The sequence below is a fragment of the Genypterus blacodes genome, unplaced genomic scaffold (assembly GCF_046128005.1).
Source record: "Genypterus blacodes isolate CSIRO-AG114 ecotype Tasmania unplaced genomic scaffold, CSIRO-AGI_Gbla_v1 ptg000032l_1, whole genome shotgun sequence".
NCBI classification, from domain to species: domain Eukaryota; kingdom Metazoa; phylum Chordata; class Actinopteri; order Ophidiiformes; family Ophidiidae; genus Genypterus; species Genypterus blacodes.
This window is the reverse complement of record NW_027466845.1, coordinates 2,665,488-2,686,072: the sequence shown is the minus strand read 5'-3', so window position 1 is coordinate 2,686,072 and position 20,585 is coordinate 2,665,488. Positions and strand designations below refer to the sequence as shown.

The 20,585-nt window shown below is 43.8% G+C and overlaps 1 protein-coding gene across 1 annotated transcript; it reads right to left on the bottom strand.

Annotated features, from left to right (window-relative positions):
• Positions 1-1,690: 1,690 nt before the first annotated feature.
• On the bottom strand, positions 1,691-9,577 carry trpc4b (transient receptor potential cation channel, subfamily C, member 4b). Its single transcript, XM_076146211.1, has 10 exons — positions 9,200-9,577; positions 7,817-8,335; positions 3,931-4,267; positions 3,689-3,828; positions 3,173-3,486; positions 2,875-3,076; positions 2,584-2,778; positions 2,451-2,492; positions 2,283-2,372; positions 1,691-2,200 (listed from the first exon to the last, which is right to left on the bottom strand). Exons 1-10 carry the CDS (start codon positions 9,575-9,577, stop codon positions 1,691-1,693), a joined length of 2,727 nt encoding a protein of 908 aa, XP_076002326.1.
• Positions 9,578-20,585: the final 11,008 nt, after the last annotated feature.

The window sequence follows — 20,585 nt, the reverse complement described above, 5'->3', positions numbered from 1 at the left end:
CCAGTTATCTGTGTTAATGAAATACAGGATAACTCAGAAGAAGCTGCTACATTTATAGAAAAACAAATGATTCCTGTATGAACTCTCAAATCTGAGCCTACCTGAACCTCCTGCATCAAATGGAGCATGACATCACTCATAATGGTGGCAGGTTATCAAGAAGAGTCAGTCAAACCATGAAGAACATCCTGGCGTCTGTGTTCGCTGACTAATAAATGCTGATTTGCTCGCAGCTTTGAGTTCTGCAGCCACATCAAGCTTAAGAAATGAATGTAGGGGAAGAAGTGATTGAGAAACAAGTCAAAGCATGTCAATCATCCATGCATTAATATCCTGATGATGTGTCCTGTAATAGTTTGGCATCAATTAAGCACCAGATCAGCATAGTGTGTGTGTGTGTGTGCTGTACGTATCTACACACACATGTGCAGGATGAATCTTGCTCAATTGTGTTTCTGCTCTTCTCTCCTTCTTGACCTTTACGACAATTCATCTCTACACCCACAGCCTGGATTTCTTAAGTGTCCAATTCCACCGCTCCCATGTCCGTGTGTGTGTGTGTGACAGGATTGCTCTGTCCTGTCTCAAGTTGGAACGCTCAAACCAAAGGAGAAAGGCCTGAGATTGGTTTTGGGGTCAAGTTGTTTGCACCGAAGTGGACCGACTTCTGAGTTCTGTATACAGTTCACAACAATCTCAGCAATCTCTGACCCGTGGTGCTCTTTAGCCAGGCAGCAGAGCAGCAGATAGAACTTAGCTGCTGTGATCCACTCTATTCATGCTTCACTGGGATCTTCACTTTCCAGTAAACAGCAGCCAGGCAGCTCTGAAAACACACAACTCAACACTTTCACCACTTTCCTTCTCTACTTTCCTCTCAGCGGCTGAAAAGATGAAAGCTTACACAGAGTGGATAAGTCTGAAATAAAAGCAGACAGTTATGTTTATTAGCATTCGCCTTCTACTTGATTACACGTCACATTGTTCCACATAGGCACACTAAGACACAGCTCATCAGAGGGCACTTTGAGGTTTATATGATATATGAATGGGCGCAGGCATATGCAGAGTAGTTAGGACATCAAGTCTGCAGCGATTCCCCCTCCAGCTCCTTTCTCCTGCAGACATTCAGTTCAGCTCCGATCAGAAACCGTCCTCATTAATAAGATGGATGATTTATAAAGCAATAACAAAAGAAACTCAGGAGGTTTTCCCAGACTTCAGTGCGTTAAATGTGCCCCCATAAGTCGTCAGTCTGTTCCGATTCTGCCTTTTACTAATAAGGCTTTTGCATACGGCAGTATCTGACACGGTGCAAAGTTTGGACCAGCTGGAGGATCTTTGGATTCACGCCTTGTAAACTAAAAACGTTGAAATAAAAGTTTCTCTAATTCCCTGAGCAACAAGACAGCGAGCTGGGGCCAAACGTCACCCAGCAGATCAATGCCCAATAGATGTGATGGAACATGAGCTTAATGACATCATGACGTACCTGACAGGCTGTAATGTAGCCTGGGAATATGGTTTAGTTAATTAAGTGCAAAAGCACCTACAATCAGGGAATGAGTGAATTCTAAAGGACTGATACATGAAAGGATATGAGTAAAAACTAAAATTGCACGAATGACAGTTGCTTTGCAGAAACAAGTCAGATCAAGTTTAGAGTGTTTTGGTCCCAGTGTCCACTTCCTCAGCAGGATGTTTGCGATGTTTCCTTTTCCTCGTTGTCTACTTCCTCCTCCTGCACCACCTCCACCGTCACCTCCTGGAGCTTCCGTCGCTCTAGGATCTGTCCCCGGCGTTCCGCCCCGTCCTTCTCCTGCCCCGGGTGCATCTCTTCCAACATCTGCGAGGGGTAGCTGCTCCGTCTCTGGAGGTAGGCGGCGCGGGTGTCCTCCTTACCGGGCTCGCCCTGCGCCTGCTTCTCTGCCGGGGGCGGGGCCGTCGACCCGTTGGGGAGCTTGTTGGCGCTCTTGAGGCCGGGCGTGTTGGCGAGCCTCCTCTGCACGCTCGTGTTCACGTCAAACAGCTTCAGCGTGTGTTGCGGTTCGATCGGAGGGAATATGGGGGAATATTTGAAACAATTTCCAGGGTAAGCCAAGGTGGAGCCGGACACCTGGCCCGTCAGCCCGCTGTGACGTCTGCCCTTCATCATGCCCAGGACTTCATAGCGGAAACTGGAGATGTCCTGCTTCAGCTCCTGTCAAATAACAGACAAAAGTACATTAGATACAAAATGTACACCTGCATGCGTCTGTATACTTGTTTGTAACTGTGCCTACCTTGAAATTCTCTTCAGTCAGCCCCTCCTCTGTTCTGGCGTCTCTGATCAGTGCAGCCACATATCGCTTCACCAAGTTCTTCATCACCTCCTGAAACAGACACGCAAGTTAGTTTGGTGAAGATGAGCTGAAAAACGTATAAACAGTAAAGCAAACACAGAGCGGTACCTGATATTCATGGTTAAATCGGACATTTTGAGCTGCACGTCTCTAGGATCAAGAAAGAAAATCGGTCCGTTAGCTGAAGAATTTGCGGAAACACCAGGTAATTTAATTTATCAAATACCTAGAAACTCCTTACCCCCAACGATTGAAAGGTTTCAAGATTCTTTTTGATCGTTCTCTTCAAACAATCCCTCTTTATCCATCCAATTAGATGAATAAGTGACTTTGGACTGGGTACGATGTTGAACGGAGATGGCAGAGTCCCACCTTCTTCAAAATAGCTCATCCATAATTTGGTTCTGGCAAATTTCCACTCTATGTCTGCGTGATCCTGAAAAGAGACAAAAATACAACGTCAAGTATTCGGGACAGATTAGAGTTAAAGTTAAGTTAAAGCGTTAGATGGTAAAGTTGTGACGTTGCTCACGGCGATGTGCTGGTAGGAGTTGTTCATCATCGCAATGAGCATGTTCAGAAGAACGACGAGGGAGATGATGTTGTACGTGCCAAACATGGTCGTTCCCACAAACTCGGTGAATTCAGGCTTTACGGTTACGTTTACGTTCGTCACATGGAGGGCGATCAGGCCGAATATGGACCAGAAGAGAGTTTGGAGAGTCTCAAACAGCCTGAAAAGCAAAACATACACAAAAAATGTTACCACTGACTACATATTTGTTGAGAGTAATGTATATTTGCTTGATATCAAACGTGTCAAAACTTGCGTTGAGAAGGCGTTGTTCTGATCTTTGCAGCGAATGCCCTTACATCCATTCACTCCCAAAGAGTTGTAATAAAAGTAGAGCTGGTTGAGGCCGTTTGCAAAGGCCAACAGCACCAGGCAGTAGATGAAGAGGAACTTCAGGATGTCCAGGAGCATGCGGCCCAGAGAGATCTGCAGGGGGCCCAGGTGGGAGTTTGCGGTGAACAGGCAGATGAGGCGCAAGGAGCTGAAGATGTTGGCGATGGCGAACAAAGCCTCCGCCACCAGAGTGGGGTGCCACATATCCCAGGTGCGCCGGGCTTTGCACTCGGGGTACTGTTGAAGAGAAGCAAACGCACAACGACATCATCTGACGTCCACGCTGCACTGGGGGGTTTAAAGCTTGTGAGCGCATCGCTAGACGATTCTATTCTCTTGATGGATAACAGGGAGCGTTTGCTTTATGCTGACAGAGCTATTTTCATTTTCTGCTTTGGTAAACACAAACTGCATTTTCCAGATAAATTCAATTCCACACCTTTGCATAGGCAACAATCTTTAGAGTAATTGTCGCGATGTACAAGGAGTTCATAATGAAGTCCATTAGGTTCCACCAGTCATGTATGTACTCCTGGAAACCTCCGTCCCACATCTGCTTGATCTCAGTCCAGATGAAGCCTGGGAGAGAAACACCAGAGTCAGACAGAAACCCCATCTGCTAACATTCCATAAGGGAGTGTGACAGACATGATGAGGTGTGTAATGTGTGTTCATCATCACCCAGGACCCAGGGCAGGATCATCCACTCCACTGTGGAGGGCACCGGACCCTGACAGTTACGGTCCAGGGCCGAGATGTGCTGCGAGGCCAGGAAGAGCAGGAAGAGGAAGGTCAGGTAGGAGGCGGTGTGGCAGATGAACTTCACAAAGGGTTTGCGGATGAATAAACCGTATCGGCTCTTTGGAGAGAGCAGGTAGAAAATGCACAGGAGCGGGAAGAAGAGTCCGATGAGGATGCACGTGATGAACTTCACGGCCCAGTGATGCCGACGCCAGCCGGGGAACTCGTCGTACCAGCGGGACGCCAGGAGCTGCTGACAGTTTGGCTGAGCGACGAACTGAGCGGGAGACGAGAGAGAGAGAGAGAGGGAGAGAGAGAGATGTGGGAAAATATGTTTTCAATTCTGATGATTCCAATACTCAGATTAAATATGAATTTGAATATTATCAGGAGGGAGCAGGGAGTCGAGGGAGGAGTTCCAGGCGGGTCCTACTGGGAGGAGACCATGGGGCCGACCCAGACTACGCTGGTGGGTTAACAAAGCACGTCTGGCCCTGGGAACGTCTTGGGTTCTCCCAGGAGAAGCCGTAGATCGTGGGAAATAGGAGCTGCTTTGCTGAGTGTGTGTGGATGGAGTTCATTGACTGATCTGCCTTTCTGAGCCCAGAGTTCTGACTCACACGTCTCGACTGCTGACACTTACTTGGCCCCTTGTCCTCTTTCCACTCACAACTTCAACATAGGACACTCAATTTAGCAACCAGTCAATCAAATTCCTTCTGCCCGTCTTCTCCCGACAGCAGGTTCACCAAACACCTGTGCCAACTTAGATCCTCTAAAACTCTCCCTCCATGTGCCTGATATGATTGATGATAGCAAAGGAGCAGATGTGATGCGTTTCAGCAGCTAAACCAGATGAAGCCCTCACAAGGTAAACCACGTCTGTCGTGGTGTTTGCCAAACTTCCAGTCCTTCTCCTCCTCTAGCTGGGAAGACCAGGAGCAAATCAGAGAGAAGTCTGGACCCAAACTCTCTTTATTAAAAAGGAAGATAGCAGATTTTCCACCCTGGAGTCTCAAAGTCTCATTCCAGCAGAAAACAAATTCTCTTTCTGCCAAGTCAGTGCGTCCAATCTGAGCGCCAGATATCTGACACAGTAATTGTGAAAACACCACAGGTGGCTCGGGAGCTGCAGTCAACATCAGACATGCAAAGTTTGGAGTTCTGCTTCCTCTCACACTCCGTCGTCTTCTCCTCCCTCTGAGGTTTGATGGGAACATTTGCTGGGACATCTGCGGACAGGGATGGACGTTAATTGGAGCCTAATCAGGTTAGAGTCACGTGATCCCCATTATAGTGCTATATAGAGCGTTGAATTGTTGGTGATGAGGTCATCCATCAACATTGAGTCAGACATCTGTAATGTTTCCAATTTTCCTGCTGAGATGCTGGTTTGTCCGATGCCGAATACAGAGACGCACCACAACATCCTCTATTCCTAATGAATAAACCAAAGCAATTAAGAAATGTAATTTATTTGAATATGTTCACAGCTTTGTAGTTAATAATGGCTTCAATTACTTAGACAGGAATATTAGGCTGCAGTTAGGCTTATTGCTCTTAATGGCTTCATTTAAAACTCATCTGTTTCCTTAATTTCATAATAACAGACCTGCACTGCATCACTCCATATAAACATGGAGACTATAGGAACAGAGGTATTATGGGATGTGGTGTGGACGTGAGCTTAGTTCAGTTCAGAGTGAATTCATAGTAGGCGGCTGTCAGACGGTTTCATTTGTGCTTTTATTCAGAATCCATCCTGACAGCAAAGCTTAGAAGCCACTAACTAATGATTTACGTCAAGAGCGCCCAGCGTTTCCTTTTAGACATGAAAGATGTAATGCACGATGTAATGCACTGGGTGAAGTTTTGCACTGAAAAAAAAAAACGGAATTAATTTGCTCTTAAAAGTTTTATTTTCATATTGGAGAAAATACTTTGAAGCTGTTAATGCAAAGAGAAAGGAAGCGTCTTTAAGGAATACATTAAAGGAACATTCCACTAATAAAGGGGACTTACAGTAAGTGCTGCTGTGACTGTGGCGTCCATTAAAACATTAGAAACACTTTGCTGCTTCTCATTTCTCGAATTTCCATTGAATTCTGAAAAAAAGCGGAGTTCTAACGAAATTCAACAAAACCCTCATTTGTTTGCAATGCTGCATAATTTGTGCATCATAAAAAAATCTGTAAACATTGCTGTAGATCTAGTTACATTTGTTATGACGATTAGAATGTTGATTTGAAAATTGACACAAAATAAATAAAATAAAAACTGTAAATGTTGATTAATGGGGGGAAAAAATGCAAAATTTGCCAAAAATTCCAGGAAATTACCACAGCAGAAGAGTGCAACCTTCATGCACTGACGACGACCTTCATCAGTAAAGCATCACAACAGAACATCACATTCATCCATCAGCTATTATACATTCTTCATCCAAAAGATCATTTTCATGGCTCATCATCATCATTTCAGAGTCCGTCAGTTACATCCTGTGCATGTTTCCTCTTTCTGACATGAATAACACCAGTCAGACAAACTCACTCACACATCTATAGCCGAGGGAACCTACGATAACACAGTGAGAACATGTGAAGTCCACACAGAGAGGCCTCGGCCGGACACGTCATTAACACGGCTCTAACTGTTATCACTGATAGTCAAAGTGGCGGCAGAGATGCGGTTAGATAGCAGCGATCAATGTAACGTGTAGGCTGACGACGGACAGAAGAAGCAAAATGGAGCTTAAATCTGCTGAGACCAGGAGGAAATCTTTAAACATTGATCCAGTGAGCGTCGGCGGCGTGCTCGGGGTCGCTAACGGCCGTGCAGATCAGAAGTGTAAGCCACAAGTCAAAGCGCTGCGGGCAAAACATCTTTAATGCTGCAAACTAAGCGGTGGCTTGCTGATGGGAGCTTTTAACTTTACAATCGCTACATGACCCCACAGCTACAGCGAGCCTCTAATGAGCCAGAGAAATGAAACACACCTCCTGATTCACAGAGCGGGCAGACCTCGGCCAAGGCAGCGACCCAAAAGGGCGATGCATGTGCTCATACATGTCAGCAGCGCCCTCATACTACACATCTAATACCATACAAGCCTTGGTAAGAATGTGGCCTGTGAAAGCCACGCCCCTCTCTGAAGGCTGATGCCTGGTTACTAAGGGAGACACTGAGGGACACGGGCAGTTTAGGCGCCAAAGAGCTCACAAGTCTGTAAATGAGTCTGCTGAATAGATTTCAATGGTGTTATCTGTGGTGTCAGTTACTAATGTGATGACAGTGGGACCAAATGATTCACTCTTTACATTTATCTAGATACAACTCATATCAACCATTTGGGCACATGGATGCTTCTGCTGCTGCTTCTGTGTAATCACCTAACATGTAAACTCCTAATAGCTCGGATTTATAGCAACGACACAAAGTTGCTGTAAATCGATGACATAAATATTCCAGGGGAGATGTTAAAAGACAATAACGCGGTTCCTCCCTAATTAAAATATTATGAGTTTGTATTTCAAGGAAATGGCCCATCAGTTATTGCATCATTATCCACAATGATCCCATGGCCATGGGAGTGTCTGAGGGCTCCTGTAATGCATCGCTAAGAGCCCGTTTGCCAATTACATGTTGTTCTGCACTCCCACAGGAGATCTCCACCCAGCTCGGGCCATTTACAGATCATCTTGGCACTGCTGCTCATCCTTTGTCTGTGTAAATGTAGAATTTGATACTTGCCTGCGCCGTTGCATTTCCTCCAATATGCCAGTGTGTCACATGACTAACAGGATGTCCTGTTTATCGAAGATCTTACCTCTTTCTGGGAATACTTGATGGCCAACTTCAACCTGGCCAGATCACCGCCGTTCTCATCCAGCAGAGGGTCGATGTCATCGCGGTAGTTGAGGATCACGTCCAACTCTCTGGAGCTCCTGGTTTGGTCCAGGAGGTCCTTAGCAAATTGTTTACACACGTGGGCCAGCTCCTCGTATTCCCACTTGAACTCATTTTCCATCGCACTGAGCTCCTGGAGCTCCCAGCTGAGCTGAAAGGCCGTGAGGAAAGGATCCTCGCTGGAGAGCGCGATGAGAGACGGGCTGGCCAGCGCCTTGTAGATGTTGAGACGAGAGCGCGAGTGTCGGAGGCCGTCCACGTCCGAGTTAGACACGCACTCCACACAGTTGCAGCGTACGGCGTGCGGCTGAGGTATGGAGACGCCTCGCTGCACCAGCAGTTTGATGATCTGGTAGTTGTTAGTGTGAGCGGCGAGGATGATTGGCGTGAGGTCTGGGGTGAATTCTGAGAACTGCGTGTCCAGCAGATGAGGGAGAACCTTTGAACAAAGCGGACATGAAGCAGAAGTTTACGATCAGACCTATTAAAATACAACACAACTACAGAAAAGCTCTCATAACAACTAAAGAACATGGAGTGGATGTTTTGAAAATGACTCTAATTTCATCTGTCAGGGGAACAACAAAGCTATTAGCCGTCACAGCTAATGGCTTTGTGGTTCTGTTGGTCTCAAAATATCTTCCTCTCTTTTGTCTTCTCCCTACAGAACGCTACACTGAGTCCATTAGAGAGGGAGAGCCCGCAGCATGGCAAACTCATTTACGAGCACGTGAAGAAGAACTTGGACTCGGCCAGGACTTGTTAACCGCCTTCTGTCAAACGCCTGAAACAGAAGCTGCGACAAAGGACTTGACATGTTTGAATCTAAGGGGAACAGACAGCATAATTAGTCGTTTCCTTCATCTTAGGCCAGATCACAATAAGATGAGTCAGACTGCCTACTTACTAGCAGAATCAAACATATATAATAGGACACAAACACGTAAGCGTGAGGGGGAATTTGCACGACACACTCGTCTGTGTCCTGAGGTGTCGCTCAGTAAAATGGTGTATTGATCCATGAAGGAATGAAAGAAGCAACAGGTATCAGCTACTTAGTGATCCACTTGTTGCTTGGGCTAGACGAGGACAACATGGTTCAGACACGAGTATAAGACAGCAAGATCATTTACATTTCACACAGACATAAACACGATATTCAGACACAAAATTGATGACAGAAATCCAATAACAGTGTATAAATGTAGAGTTGCAGTTGAGACATTGTGTGTGTGTGTGTCTGTGTGTGTGTGAGTGACAAGGTTCTGGTACTTGATGGGCCGTTGCCGTGGTTCTACAGTACCTGCTTCTCCCCTCTGGGCTTCTTGTGGTTGAGCAGCAGTTCCACAGCTCCCACCACCTCTTTGCGGATGGCGTGCAGCAGAGCATCTCCAATGAACACGTTGTAGCTCAGCAGCAGCTCGATGATCTCCAGGTTCTCGTTCTCGATGGCGATGAGCAGGGCGGAGCGGCCCAGGGGGTCGATGCAGTTGATGTTGATCCTGAAGTAAATCTCAGCTTCTTCCAGGGCTTCCTTCACGCTGGCGTAGTCGCCCTTCTCAACAGCGCCCAGGTAGGACTTCTCCAAGGCAGAGAGCTCGGATTCGGACCGCACGATCCTCAGGGGGATGCAGTCCCTGAACGAGGAGTTGTCAGGTTTCCCGTAATACAGCTGTGACATTGCTGCTGCTACGGCATCCTAGACTCGACTGAGAAAGGAGGAGAAACGACAAGACAGAAGGGAGAGATGAGGTCGGGTTTCAGTGTTGGCATGGTCGGACACAGTGCAGACGGAGGGAGAGAGAGAGAGAGAGAGAGAGAGAGAGAGAGAGAGAGAGAGAGAAAGAGAGAGAGAGAGAGAGAGAGAGAGACAGACAGACAGACAGACAGACAGACAGACAGAGAGAGAGATGGAGAGAGAGAGAGAAATATCTAAACCTCAGAATATACATGGTCAAACTAAGAACCAACAGATTCAATTTAGAATAAATATTGATACATTTTCAGGGCTTAAGTGACCAGAAACAGCATTTTTACATTCAGATCACTCCATAAAACACATTTATTTGCTTTGAGACACAACATCTGCAACAAGCGTGCATTCTAATAAAGTCTGAGTGCTCATTTTGTGAAATATACAAACCTAAACAAGCTTATCAATTTAAACATTTCCCAGCAGAAGATTAAAGGTTTCACTTACCTGACACACATTTAATGACCAAACGTGCTCTAAATAATTGATTTATGACAATTTTAAACACTAAAGCGCCAAAGAAACGCAGAAACTTCACCTTGCTTGTTGTTGTTTCTTAGCAGAGATGCTTATCCCCCGCGCGCTCTGATCATCATGTCATCATCTCCAAAGACGCAGGAAGTTCAAATGCCTGCAGGAGCTCCAAGCACAACAGACGCTTCTTCTTCTTCTTCTTCTTCTTCTTCTTCTTCGTCGTCGTCTTCTTCTCAGCTGCCGAGGAATTTCGCGTTCACGCTTTGTTGCTGCATCTTATCCAGGTGAAGAAGAAGAAAAGGAAGAAGAAGCCAAAGCCGCTCGACACAAACGCGCTCATGTCTTTGATCCAAACGCGCGCGGGGGCACAGATCGCGTCCGCCGTCATCAGAGCTCCACATGTTACAAGAGCTCGCGCCCAAGACAAGTTCCGGTTTACATAGTGATAATTACATTTTAAAAAGTAGTTTATATTAAAAAAAAAAAGGCAACTTGTAAGTCAGGACTTTTAACCTTATTAATTGACAAAAAGAAAAAGAAAAAACACTGCGATGTAAAACAAAACACATTGTTATAATTATTATCTTTTTATTCTATTACTTTTAGGTAAATTATTTAGGGGACGGTATCAATTCTGGTTGCTTTATTAATTCTAATTTAACAAGTCCCAAGCCCCACGTTTGGGGATGATACCAAACAAAAAAGTTCTCTGTAAACTGCATGGCCCATTGTTGAACTTTAATCCAGCTCCTTCAATTTATACACAGCATGACATGGATAATAATGCACAGCGCCCCCAAAGCTCACCGAGGGCATTTTATTTCCGTGTGGATTTTTGTTTTTGGAAAAGAAATAATAGAGAAAAGATTGAGACATAAATTGGTAGAATAATTCTCAAATTCTTATTATAAGAATTATACAAAACTAAATAAAGGAATACATTTTATATATACATAAATATATAGACATTATTCATTTCTAAGCTCTCTTTCTGTTAACAAACAACAGGTTCTTGCGTTCTTTTGAATAATCAATGAGCTGAAACATATGGTGGAATGTCTTGCAGAAGAATAGAGCAGAAACATGAATCAGAAGAAAGGAGAACATATGGTGGGACTACACTAAAGTCTAAATGGATTCTCACCGTAACTCTTTCAGGTTCCTCTGTGTTGTGCAACTGTGGCACATAAGGGAAATGCATCACTCAGATTCATTACATTTTTATAAAGTCAGACGGCACAAACAAAAGCCTCAATATCTTTCTTTTATGAGAAAATCAATCAAAAGTTCTTTAAAGCAGTGATAAACAAGTGGTGACCTGAAGCTGGGAGGGCGTGTCAGTGTGGACTCATACTGCTGCATGGGCTCCTGTAGATCCTCTGGAAATAAACAAAATGTTGTTATCATTATCGTGTGCTGTTAGATGGAAACCACAAAGATGATGACCTCACCATCTTTTAGTAGCTGCCGAGGACATAGAGCAGCACTGCAACATTGACTATCATGGTAGGAACACACACGTGCAAATGTTGCCCTTGAGTATTTGTCACAGACGAAGCACTGAACTGGATCGCTTCACGAACAGAATGATGGCACTCCTCTCTCTTTCTCTCTTCTACTTTGTAGCCTTGCAAATCCTGAGTTTTCCCAAGAAACGAACGCCCCCACATACTTTATATCTCAGGTCCTCTAACGGTTTTAGCCAAGATGTTTACATCACTCTTTACCTGTTTAGTGAGAGCATGTACAGTTGCTAAGAAACCTCTTTCCAACATGTCTCTTTGTATCACAGCACAGCCAGCACACGTTGCATTCATGTGTGTGTGTGTGTGTGTGTGTGTGTGTGTGTGTGTGTGTGTGTGTGTGTGTGTGTGTGTGTGTGTGTGTCTAGCAAATCAGTTTTTACAGGCACAGAGATAGATTTATAGCTAATTATAACCCAGATCATATTTATAATTTGGTATTGTGGCCATAGGTTCTACTTGGAATGTTCCCATTTGAAAGGCCTTTTGTTTCCTAACCCACTGAGTTGTGAACTGATCACGATGAAACATGATGGATCTCTGGATATTCTGGTTTTTCGGTGTGTGTTGTAGGACCTGCCACTGCCCTTCAGCAAGGCACTACAGGCTATAGAACTGCAGCCGATCTCTCTTTTATTCTCCTGATACAAAACTGATCATTGGCTGCACACAAGCTGCAACAAGCTCACAAACGACACAGACACAGCAGATACAGTAAGTGACTGGTTCAAACTGAACTAAAAGGAGAATGAATACTGAACAGCTTTGAGGAAATGTTTGTTGCTTCAGAGCACTGTTGTGAGGACTAATGAGTAAGTGCATCACACAGCATGAATCACCAGTTCACACACAGTATCTCCTCCATTCCATTCTTCCAAGTCATTATCATTAGCATGTGTGTTTGTGTCACTGCCTGTGTCTTTGGTGCCTGAGTGTTTGTGTGTGTACAAATAATGTTTCTCTCTTGGAACAGAATTTTCCGAACAGAACATGACACTCACTGTACTTGTGGTCAGCATTGTTGTCGCCACTGTTGCTATTGTCACACTGCCTCGTTCATAAGACATCTGTAAGGCAGTCTGGATAGATAGATGATAGATAGATAGATAGATAGATAGATAGATAGATAGATAGATAGACAGACAGACAGACAGACAGACAGACAGACAGACAGACAGACAGACAGACAGACAGATAGATAGATAGATAGATAGATAGATAGATAGATAGATAGATAGATAGATAGATAGATAGATAGATAGATAGATAGATAGATAGATTGATAGGTAGGTAGATAGATAGGTAGGTAGATAGATAGATAGATAGATAGATAGATAGATAGATAGATAGATAGATAGATAGATAGATAGATAGATAGATAGATAGATAGATAGATAGATAGATAGACGGATGGATGGATGGAAGGAAGGAAGGAAGGAAGGAAGGAAGGAAGGAAGGAAGGGTGGCATTACTGTTGCACCACAACTGAAAATTCAAGACATTAATAATGAATAAACCCTTTCTGTTATTTTGCTCTGATTCAGTTCACTTTGGCAGGCAATTTTGAAACACACTGGAGATTAAAATAAATAAGAATTTGCCGAGTTCAGCAGCGTTAAATTGTCAGGAGAACCAAAGCCCTGGTGCATCACATCTGATGTTTAAATATGAGCAAATCTTTATCATTTCTACATTTTTATTCTGTGCTTCTGAGCGCTCAGTGGAGAATCTTCCGCATGGCTACCAGCTGAGATGAGGAAGGCCTTGGTGTGACAACGATTTGCTGCGGGCGGTGTGATGTTTGAACAGAGCGGACAGATTTTGTTAAACGCCACGCTGGCTGGTTATTTCTTATTCCTGGTCCTCCGTGCTGCATGAAACAATCAGAAGTAGCAGAGATAAAAGTACTACTAAAAGTATGTATTGGTTTTTGAACACGATGTTCCACAGAGCAAGTCGAGCTTTACAAGTTACAATCCCTGACTGTGGCTTTAGCAGAGAGCGCAGACAGCCTTGAGAGGTTTTTCTCACGTTATTTTGTAAGTGTCAGATGAAAGCTGTGACCGTTGAGCCGCCTGTCATCGCTGAATGGGCCTGTGAAAGCTTTACTTTCTTTGACATTACAGTGATGCAGGTGCAGTGACGTCCCCGCTGCCGTTACACGTTAAACGTTTATACGCAGGAAGTACATTTAAATTGGTGTTATGGCACAAGATTTGTTGGATATTGTTAAAGGACTGCAGGTTAGACTTGATTTAAATATTGACTATTGAAATAAATCTCAGTCTGCTCTTTCTTACTTTACCAGTTTTGATTGTGTTGATTATGAGCAATGAAGCGGTTGTGATTTCTGGCCTTTTTGCAATTGAAACAAGTTATGTTGCATACACTTATTTGCCACTAGAGGGCACAAAGCAGGAACGATTGCTTTCTCTTTCATCCTCTTCAAAGAGGTTTGAAAGACTACAGATGACGTCTTCATCACAGCGGTCTGTCAGAAACATCAGCTCAAGATTTATGATTTGGTAAATAGAAAGAGAGAGCAGAAGCTTCAGCTCACCACCTGCAGGTTCCTCCCTTATAGAGTCTGATTCAAGCTGCGGCGCTCCAACTGTCATAGCTACTAAACCACCAGGAGTATTATAATCACCCTACATGGGTTTATGTTCAGTGTTAGAAAATCTGGGCCAAATGTTTGGTGCTGATGTTTGCTGGTGCCAGAATCCTCTGACCCACTTCCTGCTCGTGTGCAGTGACTCTCACTTCTGTGTGCCAGCGCTGAGAGTTTATGCCTTTAATCTGGTCGTATTAAATAATGATAACTGCAGCACCCTTACACTAAAACATAAACGCACAAAAAAATGTGCACCACCTGACAGTTTCCATAGTAACGTACAGCACGGTGCAGTATACGGTACGGTAATTGTATCCTCAGAGCCAAAACAACTGTTTTTGTTTGTTTGTGTTTTTTACTAATGAGTTTTTGCATTACAGTCAAAAGTACCTGCAGTTTCAAACAATCTGATGCTTCAAATAAATCACAACAGTCCCACAACTTTTTTTCCCAGGCTTTGTCGATATTCCTCTGAAGTGAAAAGTTGCTGCAGCAGAACTGCTACAAAGATGTTATAGTGAGATTAATGGTGATTTCCAAAACGATGTTCCGAAAGCTCCTGTGTGTCTGCACTCCACAGACAGCAGTGAGTGAATGCTGAGCACGTGGGCGTACACACACACACACACACACACACACACACACACACACACACACACACTCGTTTGCAGTCCAGCTCTGTGCAAATGAGATGGAGCATGTACAGGCCAGGTCTCGAGCTCTGCTCTAAACATGAGCTCTGATGCAGCGGTCCAGCTGGCAGCAGAACGTCTAAAGTCATTACGGCCGAGTCGGTCCTATTCGTAGTGACGCCACACACACACACACACACAAACAAACAGCCCAGCAGAGCAGAGGAGCCAAACACAAACCACTCTACACTGTTTATTCCACATCATTTTACAGAGCTGCTCTGCCTGCCAACCAGCAATTAATCACTGTGAGTGATTCTGAGCAATAATTTAAACGTGTATAATATTAACCTGCTATTCTGTCTTTTTGCTGTGCAGCTGAAAATACAACATAATTCAAGATATTTAATATTTCCTATTGTATTAAGGCTTTCATTGTAATTTCAGTATTTTTGAATAGCTTCTAATTCACCTTTGCCTCAGATTAATCAGTCTGTAGCACAACAGTAAACACACACACGCTACTCCACCTATCATTCATTACATGTTTAAAGTTTGGTTGGTTTGTTATATCAAATGATTCATTCAAGTGTGAGTTTATGAAGCTGCACTGTCTAATTTGTCGATACAGAAGATGTACAATGAGATATTGCCACCTCCTGGCTGTGATTGTGAACTATAGCGTTCATGATAGTCAAAAACATTAGATTTGAAGGAGAATTCTAGGCAAAATGTGCACGTTTGAGTGGCATGATTTTTGTGAAAAGCTTCAGTTGCTTTTCAAAATGCAAATCAAGCACAACATGTTTCAGAATAAATATTAAGTTAAGAAGGAATTTAACATTTTGCAAACACCTGCAGGATGAGGAGTCAGCAGGGATTATCTATGTGTGTGTGTGTGTGTGTGTGTGTGTGTGTATGTGTGTTTGTACCTGTGCAGGGCTGCTGACGTGAGGTTATAGGTTCTGTTTGTGTCTGTCTGCAGGGGAATTTACTAAACTCAGGAAGATCAGCGACACCTCAGCACCTGACAAAAAGGAGCAAGGAGTTTATGTGAATGCGTGCTGTTGCTTATTAGGCGCATCAGCGGGGCCTGAAGTGTGTGTGCGCGTGTGTATGTTTGTGTGTATGTATATGTGTGTGTGTGTGTGTGTGTGTGTGTGTGTGTGTGTGTGTGTGTGTGTGTGTGAGAGTGAGTCGTTTTTGGGATTAAGAGGTTAAAAATCACCTCTCGATCACCGTTGAACCATAAATCTAACATGAAGCATAGAAAGGAACATTGTTCCAGCAGTTAGCTCTAATGAAGGACAGCTGACTTTAGTGACTTGGGGCTAATGGAAAGATTAAGTCAATTACAGCTTAGCAGGGGGACGCAGAAATATTTCAGACATTCTCCAGAATATTGGAACACCAGGCGACCTGTGGAGGTGCTGTCACACCGCGCAGCTCATCGTCAATCAAATCCTACAACCCTAACTGGGTTTTAAAGCGCTTATTGATCTTATTGAGCCGCTAAGAGCCAAACACAGTAGGGCAGTGTTTTCATGAGCATCTTCATCATGCACCAGAGTGTTCTTAAGTCTTAACTTAATAAACTGAGAATAAACTTCTTTAAGTTTCCATAGATTTCAACTGTTTTGATTCTGTCAGATAGTTAATCTAGTCTAGTGTACCTACAGAGGGGAGAGGATCACAGTTTGAGAAGCTTTTGGCTCAAAGTTGCTGGAAGTGCAGACATGAACTTTTGATTCACTGAAACTGAATTAATTTCCAATTAACATCAAAGGTCATAAGAGGCACACTTTGCACTTTTGTTTTAATCTGCTGAAATCTCGTAATCAGATTCTTTCCGCTGATGATGTGACGGCATGCGGAGTCACGCCACGGCTTCCAGCGAGCCACTTCCTGCGAGCGACCTCTCTCTTCTCTGTGTGTTCTGCTCAGCGTAGATTAGTTCTGCCTGTGGGGTGGCCAATCCCAGCTAAGTGCCTCTGGGCTTTAAAACTCATCAGGGGAAAGGAGCCCGGTTGGGTACCTGGCAGCAATCCTATTAAATGATGTGACCTTTGACCTGAAGGTGACCACGCCTCCGCGGGCAGCCCGACATACTGAGTTTTTAATAACATATTAAAGCTTCCTCTCTGAGGTTAAAAGCACAGTTTTGAATTCCGCATGGATGGTTTGATTTCTGCTCTCTGCTTTTCTAAGCCGAGGCAGTTGGACTGTAATGATGCTGCCCTGCTGCAATAACACATGAGGGCCTCTGTACTTCTAAAAGCTATTGGTTACATTAATAAAGCATATTAATAAATCTGTATTCCAACTCATGAGATGATTTTCTAAGGTTACGTCAATACCGTTGCACTTAGAATATCCTTACAGAGGTGCACCAAAACAAATTCATTTGCTCGCCCAGACACAAGCTGTAATCCTTTACCAGCACGGAATGATTTTGTGCCTGGAGCAGGAAACCCCAGTGACTGAAAGACGACATTTCAAAGGAATACAGCCAAAGAAAAATTACATTTCTATTGAGCTTTCAGCAGTTTTATAAATGCTTTGTCAAACGTCAGCCATCACGTCTCTGCCAGCAAATGTAGCCATTAACACCTCCAGCCTCTCTTAGAGCTACGCAAGGAATACACAAGGAACCTGAGGTGCACGGTGGAGCAAAGGGAAGAAAATAATCTCACATCTTGAGTTTGGTGAGAGAGTTGTGCTTTTCATGTGAGAAATGTGAAAGTGTACAAGACAGAATTCAAGGATTTCTGCTGCTATTTGTCTTCACGCCATAACTGCAACTATTACATAATGACTGTTTCAACACCACTACCTCCTCTTCATCATCTTACTGATCACACTGAACAATAGATAAGGATGCGTCCAGTGTTGCTTCACATTATTATTCAAAGCTGGACTTACTAGTGGAAATTCATTAAGAAAATCAGCATGAGACCTCTTTTTCATTCGTGTTTGTCGTATTTAAACCAAGCTTTATAATCAAATCGAAGGACACGATCACGATCATTGAGTCAATCAGCCGCACACTTCGCCGCTCATTTGGTTTCAGTTTATCTCCTGAAATCGTAACATAAACCACTAAAGTCTGAGATGACGCTTTTAATGGAGGTCAGCATGATGGGGCCAGAGAGCAAATCAATCCATGTGGAGCCGCTGTTCCTCTGTCTGATGGCAGATTCTTCTCTGCACTGAACACACACACACACACACACACACACACACACACACACACACACACACACACACACACACACACACACAAGAATATGTGTCCCCATTCTAAATACCCGTTCTGTCTCATTTTGAGTATCCTTGGTTTTTATCTATTTTTGTGTCCTTGTTTTTTTTTGGCATAAGTACTTTGCCGCAAACCTATTTGTTAAGAGAACACTCTAAATAAATTGGAGTTGATTTCTTTTGTGTGCAGTATGGTTGCTCCGGCCATAAGTTATATTCCTACTACATGGTTCCATACACACCGAGGGGATTTGGGAGCACAAATAAAGAATATGATTAAACTTGACTGGTTCTGCTGCCTTTTTACTTCTATACAATCCCAAGAGGAACATAAGCTAGGAAGATAGATTCAGCTGCCTGTTGGCTGTGCGCTGCGATTCTATAGGTTAGAGAATTTCGGTTGTATACATGGGGGGCGGGGGGGAGCGGGGGGATCAGAGTGGCTGCTGCAAACATTCGACATTCAGCCATCAAAGAATCGACTCTGACAGAGACCTAATGAGCTAAAATAGCCCTAATGAGATCATGGAGGCCACGCTCGCATTGTCCCCCGGGGGCTAAACACTTACGGAAATAGCACCGATAAGTCTGAGGAATGGAGTCACTTTAGCAACACCGGGACAAACAACAGGGCAACAACAAAGGAGACATGTGGGACCCATAACAAGACGGATTTAGAGACGCTTTAGATCATAGAGGAAGGTAATCATAACTGATCGAGCAATGTAAATAATGCAGCTTTCATATCTTAACCCACACTTCAGTCGGAGCTTCTTCTTGATAAAATAAGGCATAAAAAAGCAATAACAGAGTTTGCCTTAGCTGCAGGTATGGACTCACAGATGCTCCTTCCTCCAGCAGCTCATTATCCCTGTTTCAGGTTGACTAGATGATGTCACCTTCTCAGAGCTCCAGGCACCTTACATGATGTATATCTCTGTTAACACACTTACATGCTACAATAACAATGGTGTCACTGAGAGCGGGGGAATGCAGAGCCTTCCAGTGTTTGGCCTGTCAGTACTCAGACCGATGACAGGATGAAGCATTCAGCCCAAAGGAAATTGCAAGTTAGTTCGCTTTTTAAACCACAGGGGAAACCAGGGGGTAGTTTCAGATTCTAAATACATCTAAAGTAAACATCTTTTATCGTTGTTTGGAGGCATTCTGTATCTTTAAAGTGTCAGCGGAGGTATATTTAGCTGTCAGCGCGGTCATCGCAAAGCACACACCCACGAAGAAGAAGAAGAAGGGAAAATGTCTTGCCTGTATGCGAGCTGCTGAAATTGAGGCCAAAAGGTTACAGACACCCACTTAGAATAGAAACACAAAGACACACACAGCTTTAATTATAAAAATAGAATAATAATTTAACTTTCATCTAAACTATGGGAGCATTTCCAGGGATTCTTATTGTTTGGCTTCACTGCAGAGTCGCCTGGTGCACCGTAAGTTAAAGTGCCAGTTATTCTACTGCACAACACGTCGCGTATAAGTGAACACAGCTCCAATATTTCTCTGCAGACCCCTGGTGTGTGTGTGTGTGTGTCTGTGCCCCGACAATAAATCACCTGCACACGCCAAGTACGGTTGTGATCTTCCATTTCTTTAACAGAGCGCCAGTTCTATTTTCAAAACAGCTTTGGTCATTTACAATAAATTTGATATGAATGTGACATGACAGAATATCATCAAACCTCCCTTTGCTTTCCAAAATAAGCCTGAAGGTTCCGGTATCATTCAATTCCCTCTCTGCCATCACTGCTGTCAGAAAGTTCTATTCATCTCCTTTTTCATTTTCCCTTGTAAGTAGGAGCTGTCAGGGCCTGGGGGCTTTTGCCTTGCAGTTTGCTTGCCCACATTTATAATTGGACTCTGTCAACAGTGTCCAGTGCAACTCAACTACACGGTTTGTTATGGCAGCTATACTGTGTACCAATTTCAACACATGCCAGTTGTGAGATGTTTTGTATGTCATTAATGCACACAACTATAGGTACGGCGGAGAGAGTAGTTGTGCCCAGGGGTTTGTGGATGGAATGAAAATCATCTAAAGGGGATCAGAGGAGGCAGACTGCAGCTATAGTCAGATTCCTCCATTGAGTTTAAAGCTCTGGGGATGGCACAGATTGGCAAGGAAGCACTGGTGTGTGTGTGTGTGTGTGTGTGTGTGTGTGTGTGTATACATCTGTTTAAACAAAGGCTATGCTGTAGTGAAAAGCAAATGAGCCGTTTGTGTTGCACTGCACATCAAATATGGGATAAGATTAGCTTCAATGAAATTGACAAGATCAATAAAGCCTATCGATCTATCAATTACTGCTAGAACCATCTGAGATTATTGTCGATTAACTGAAAATTGCGATCTTTGCATTCTACCCAACGGACTGATTGCAAATTCGATTTCTCTCTTTTCCAAACACAGCCTGGTCTGA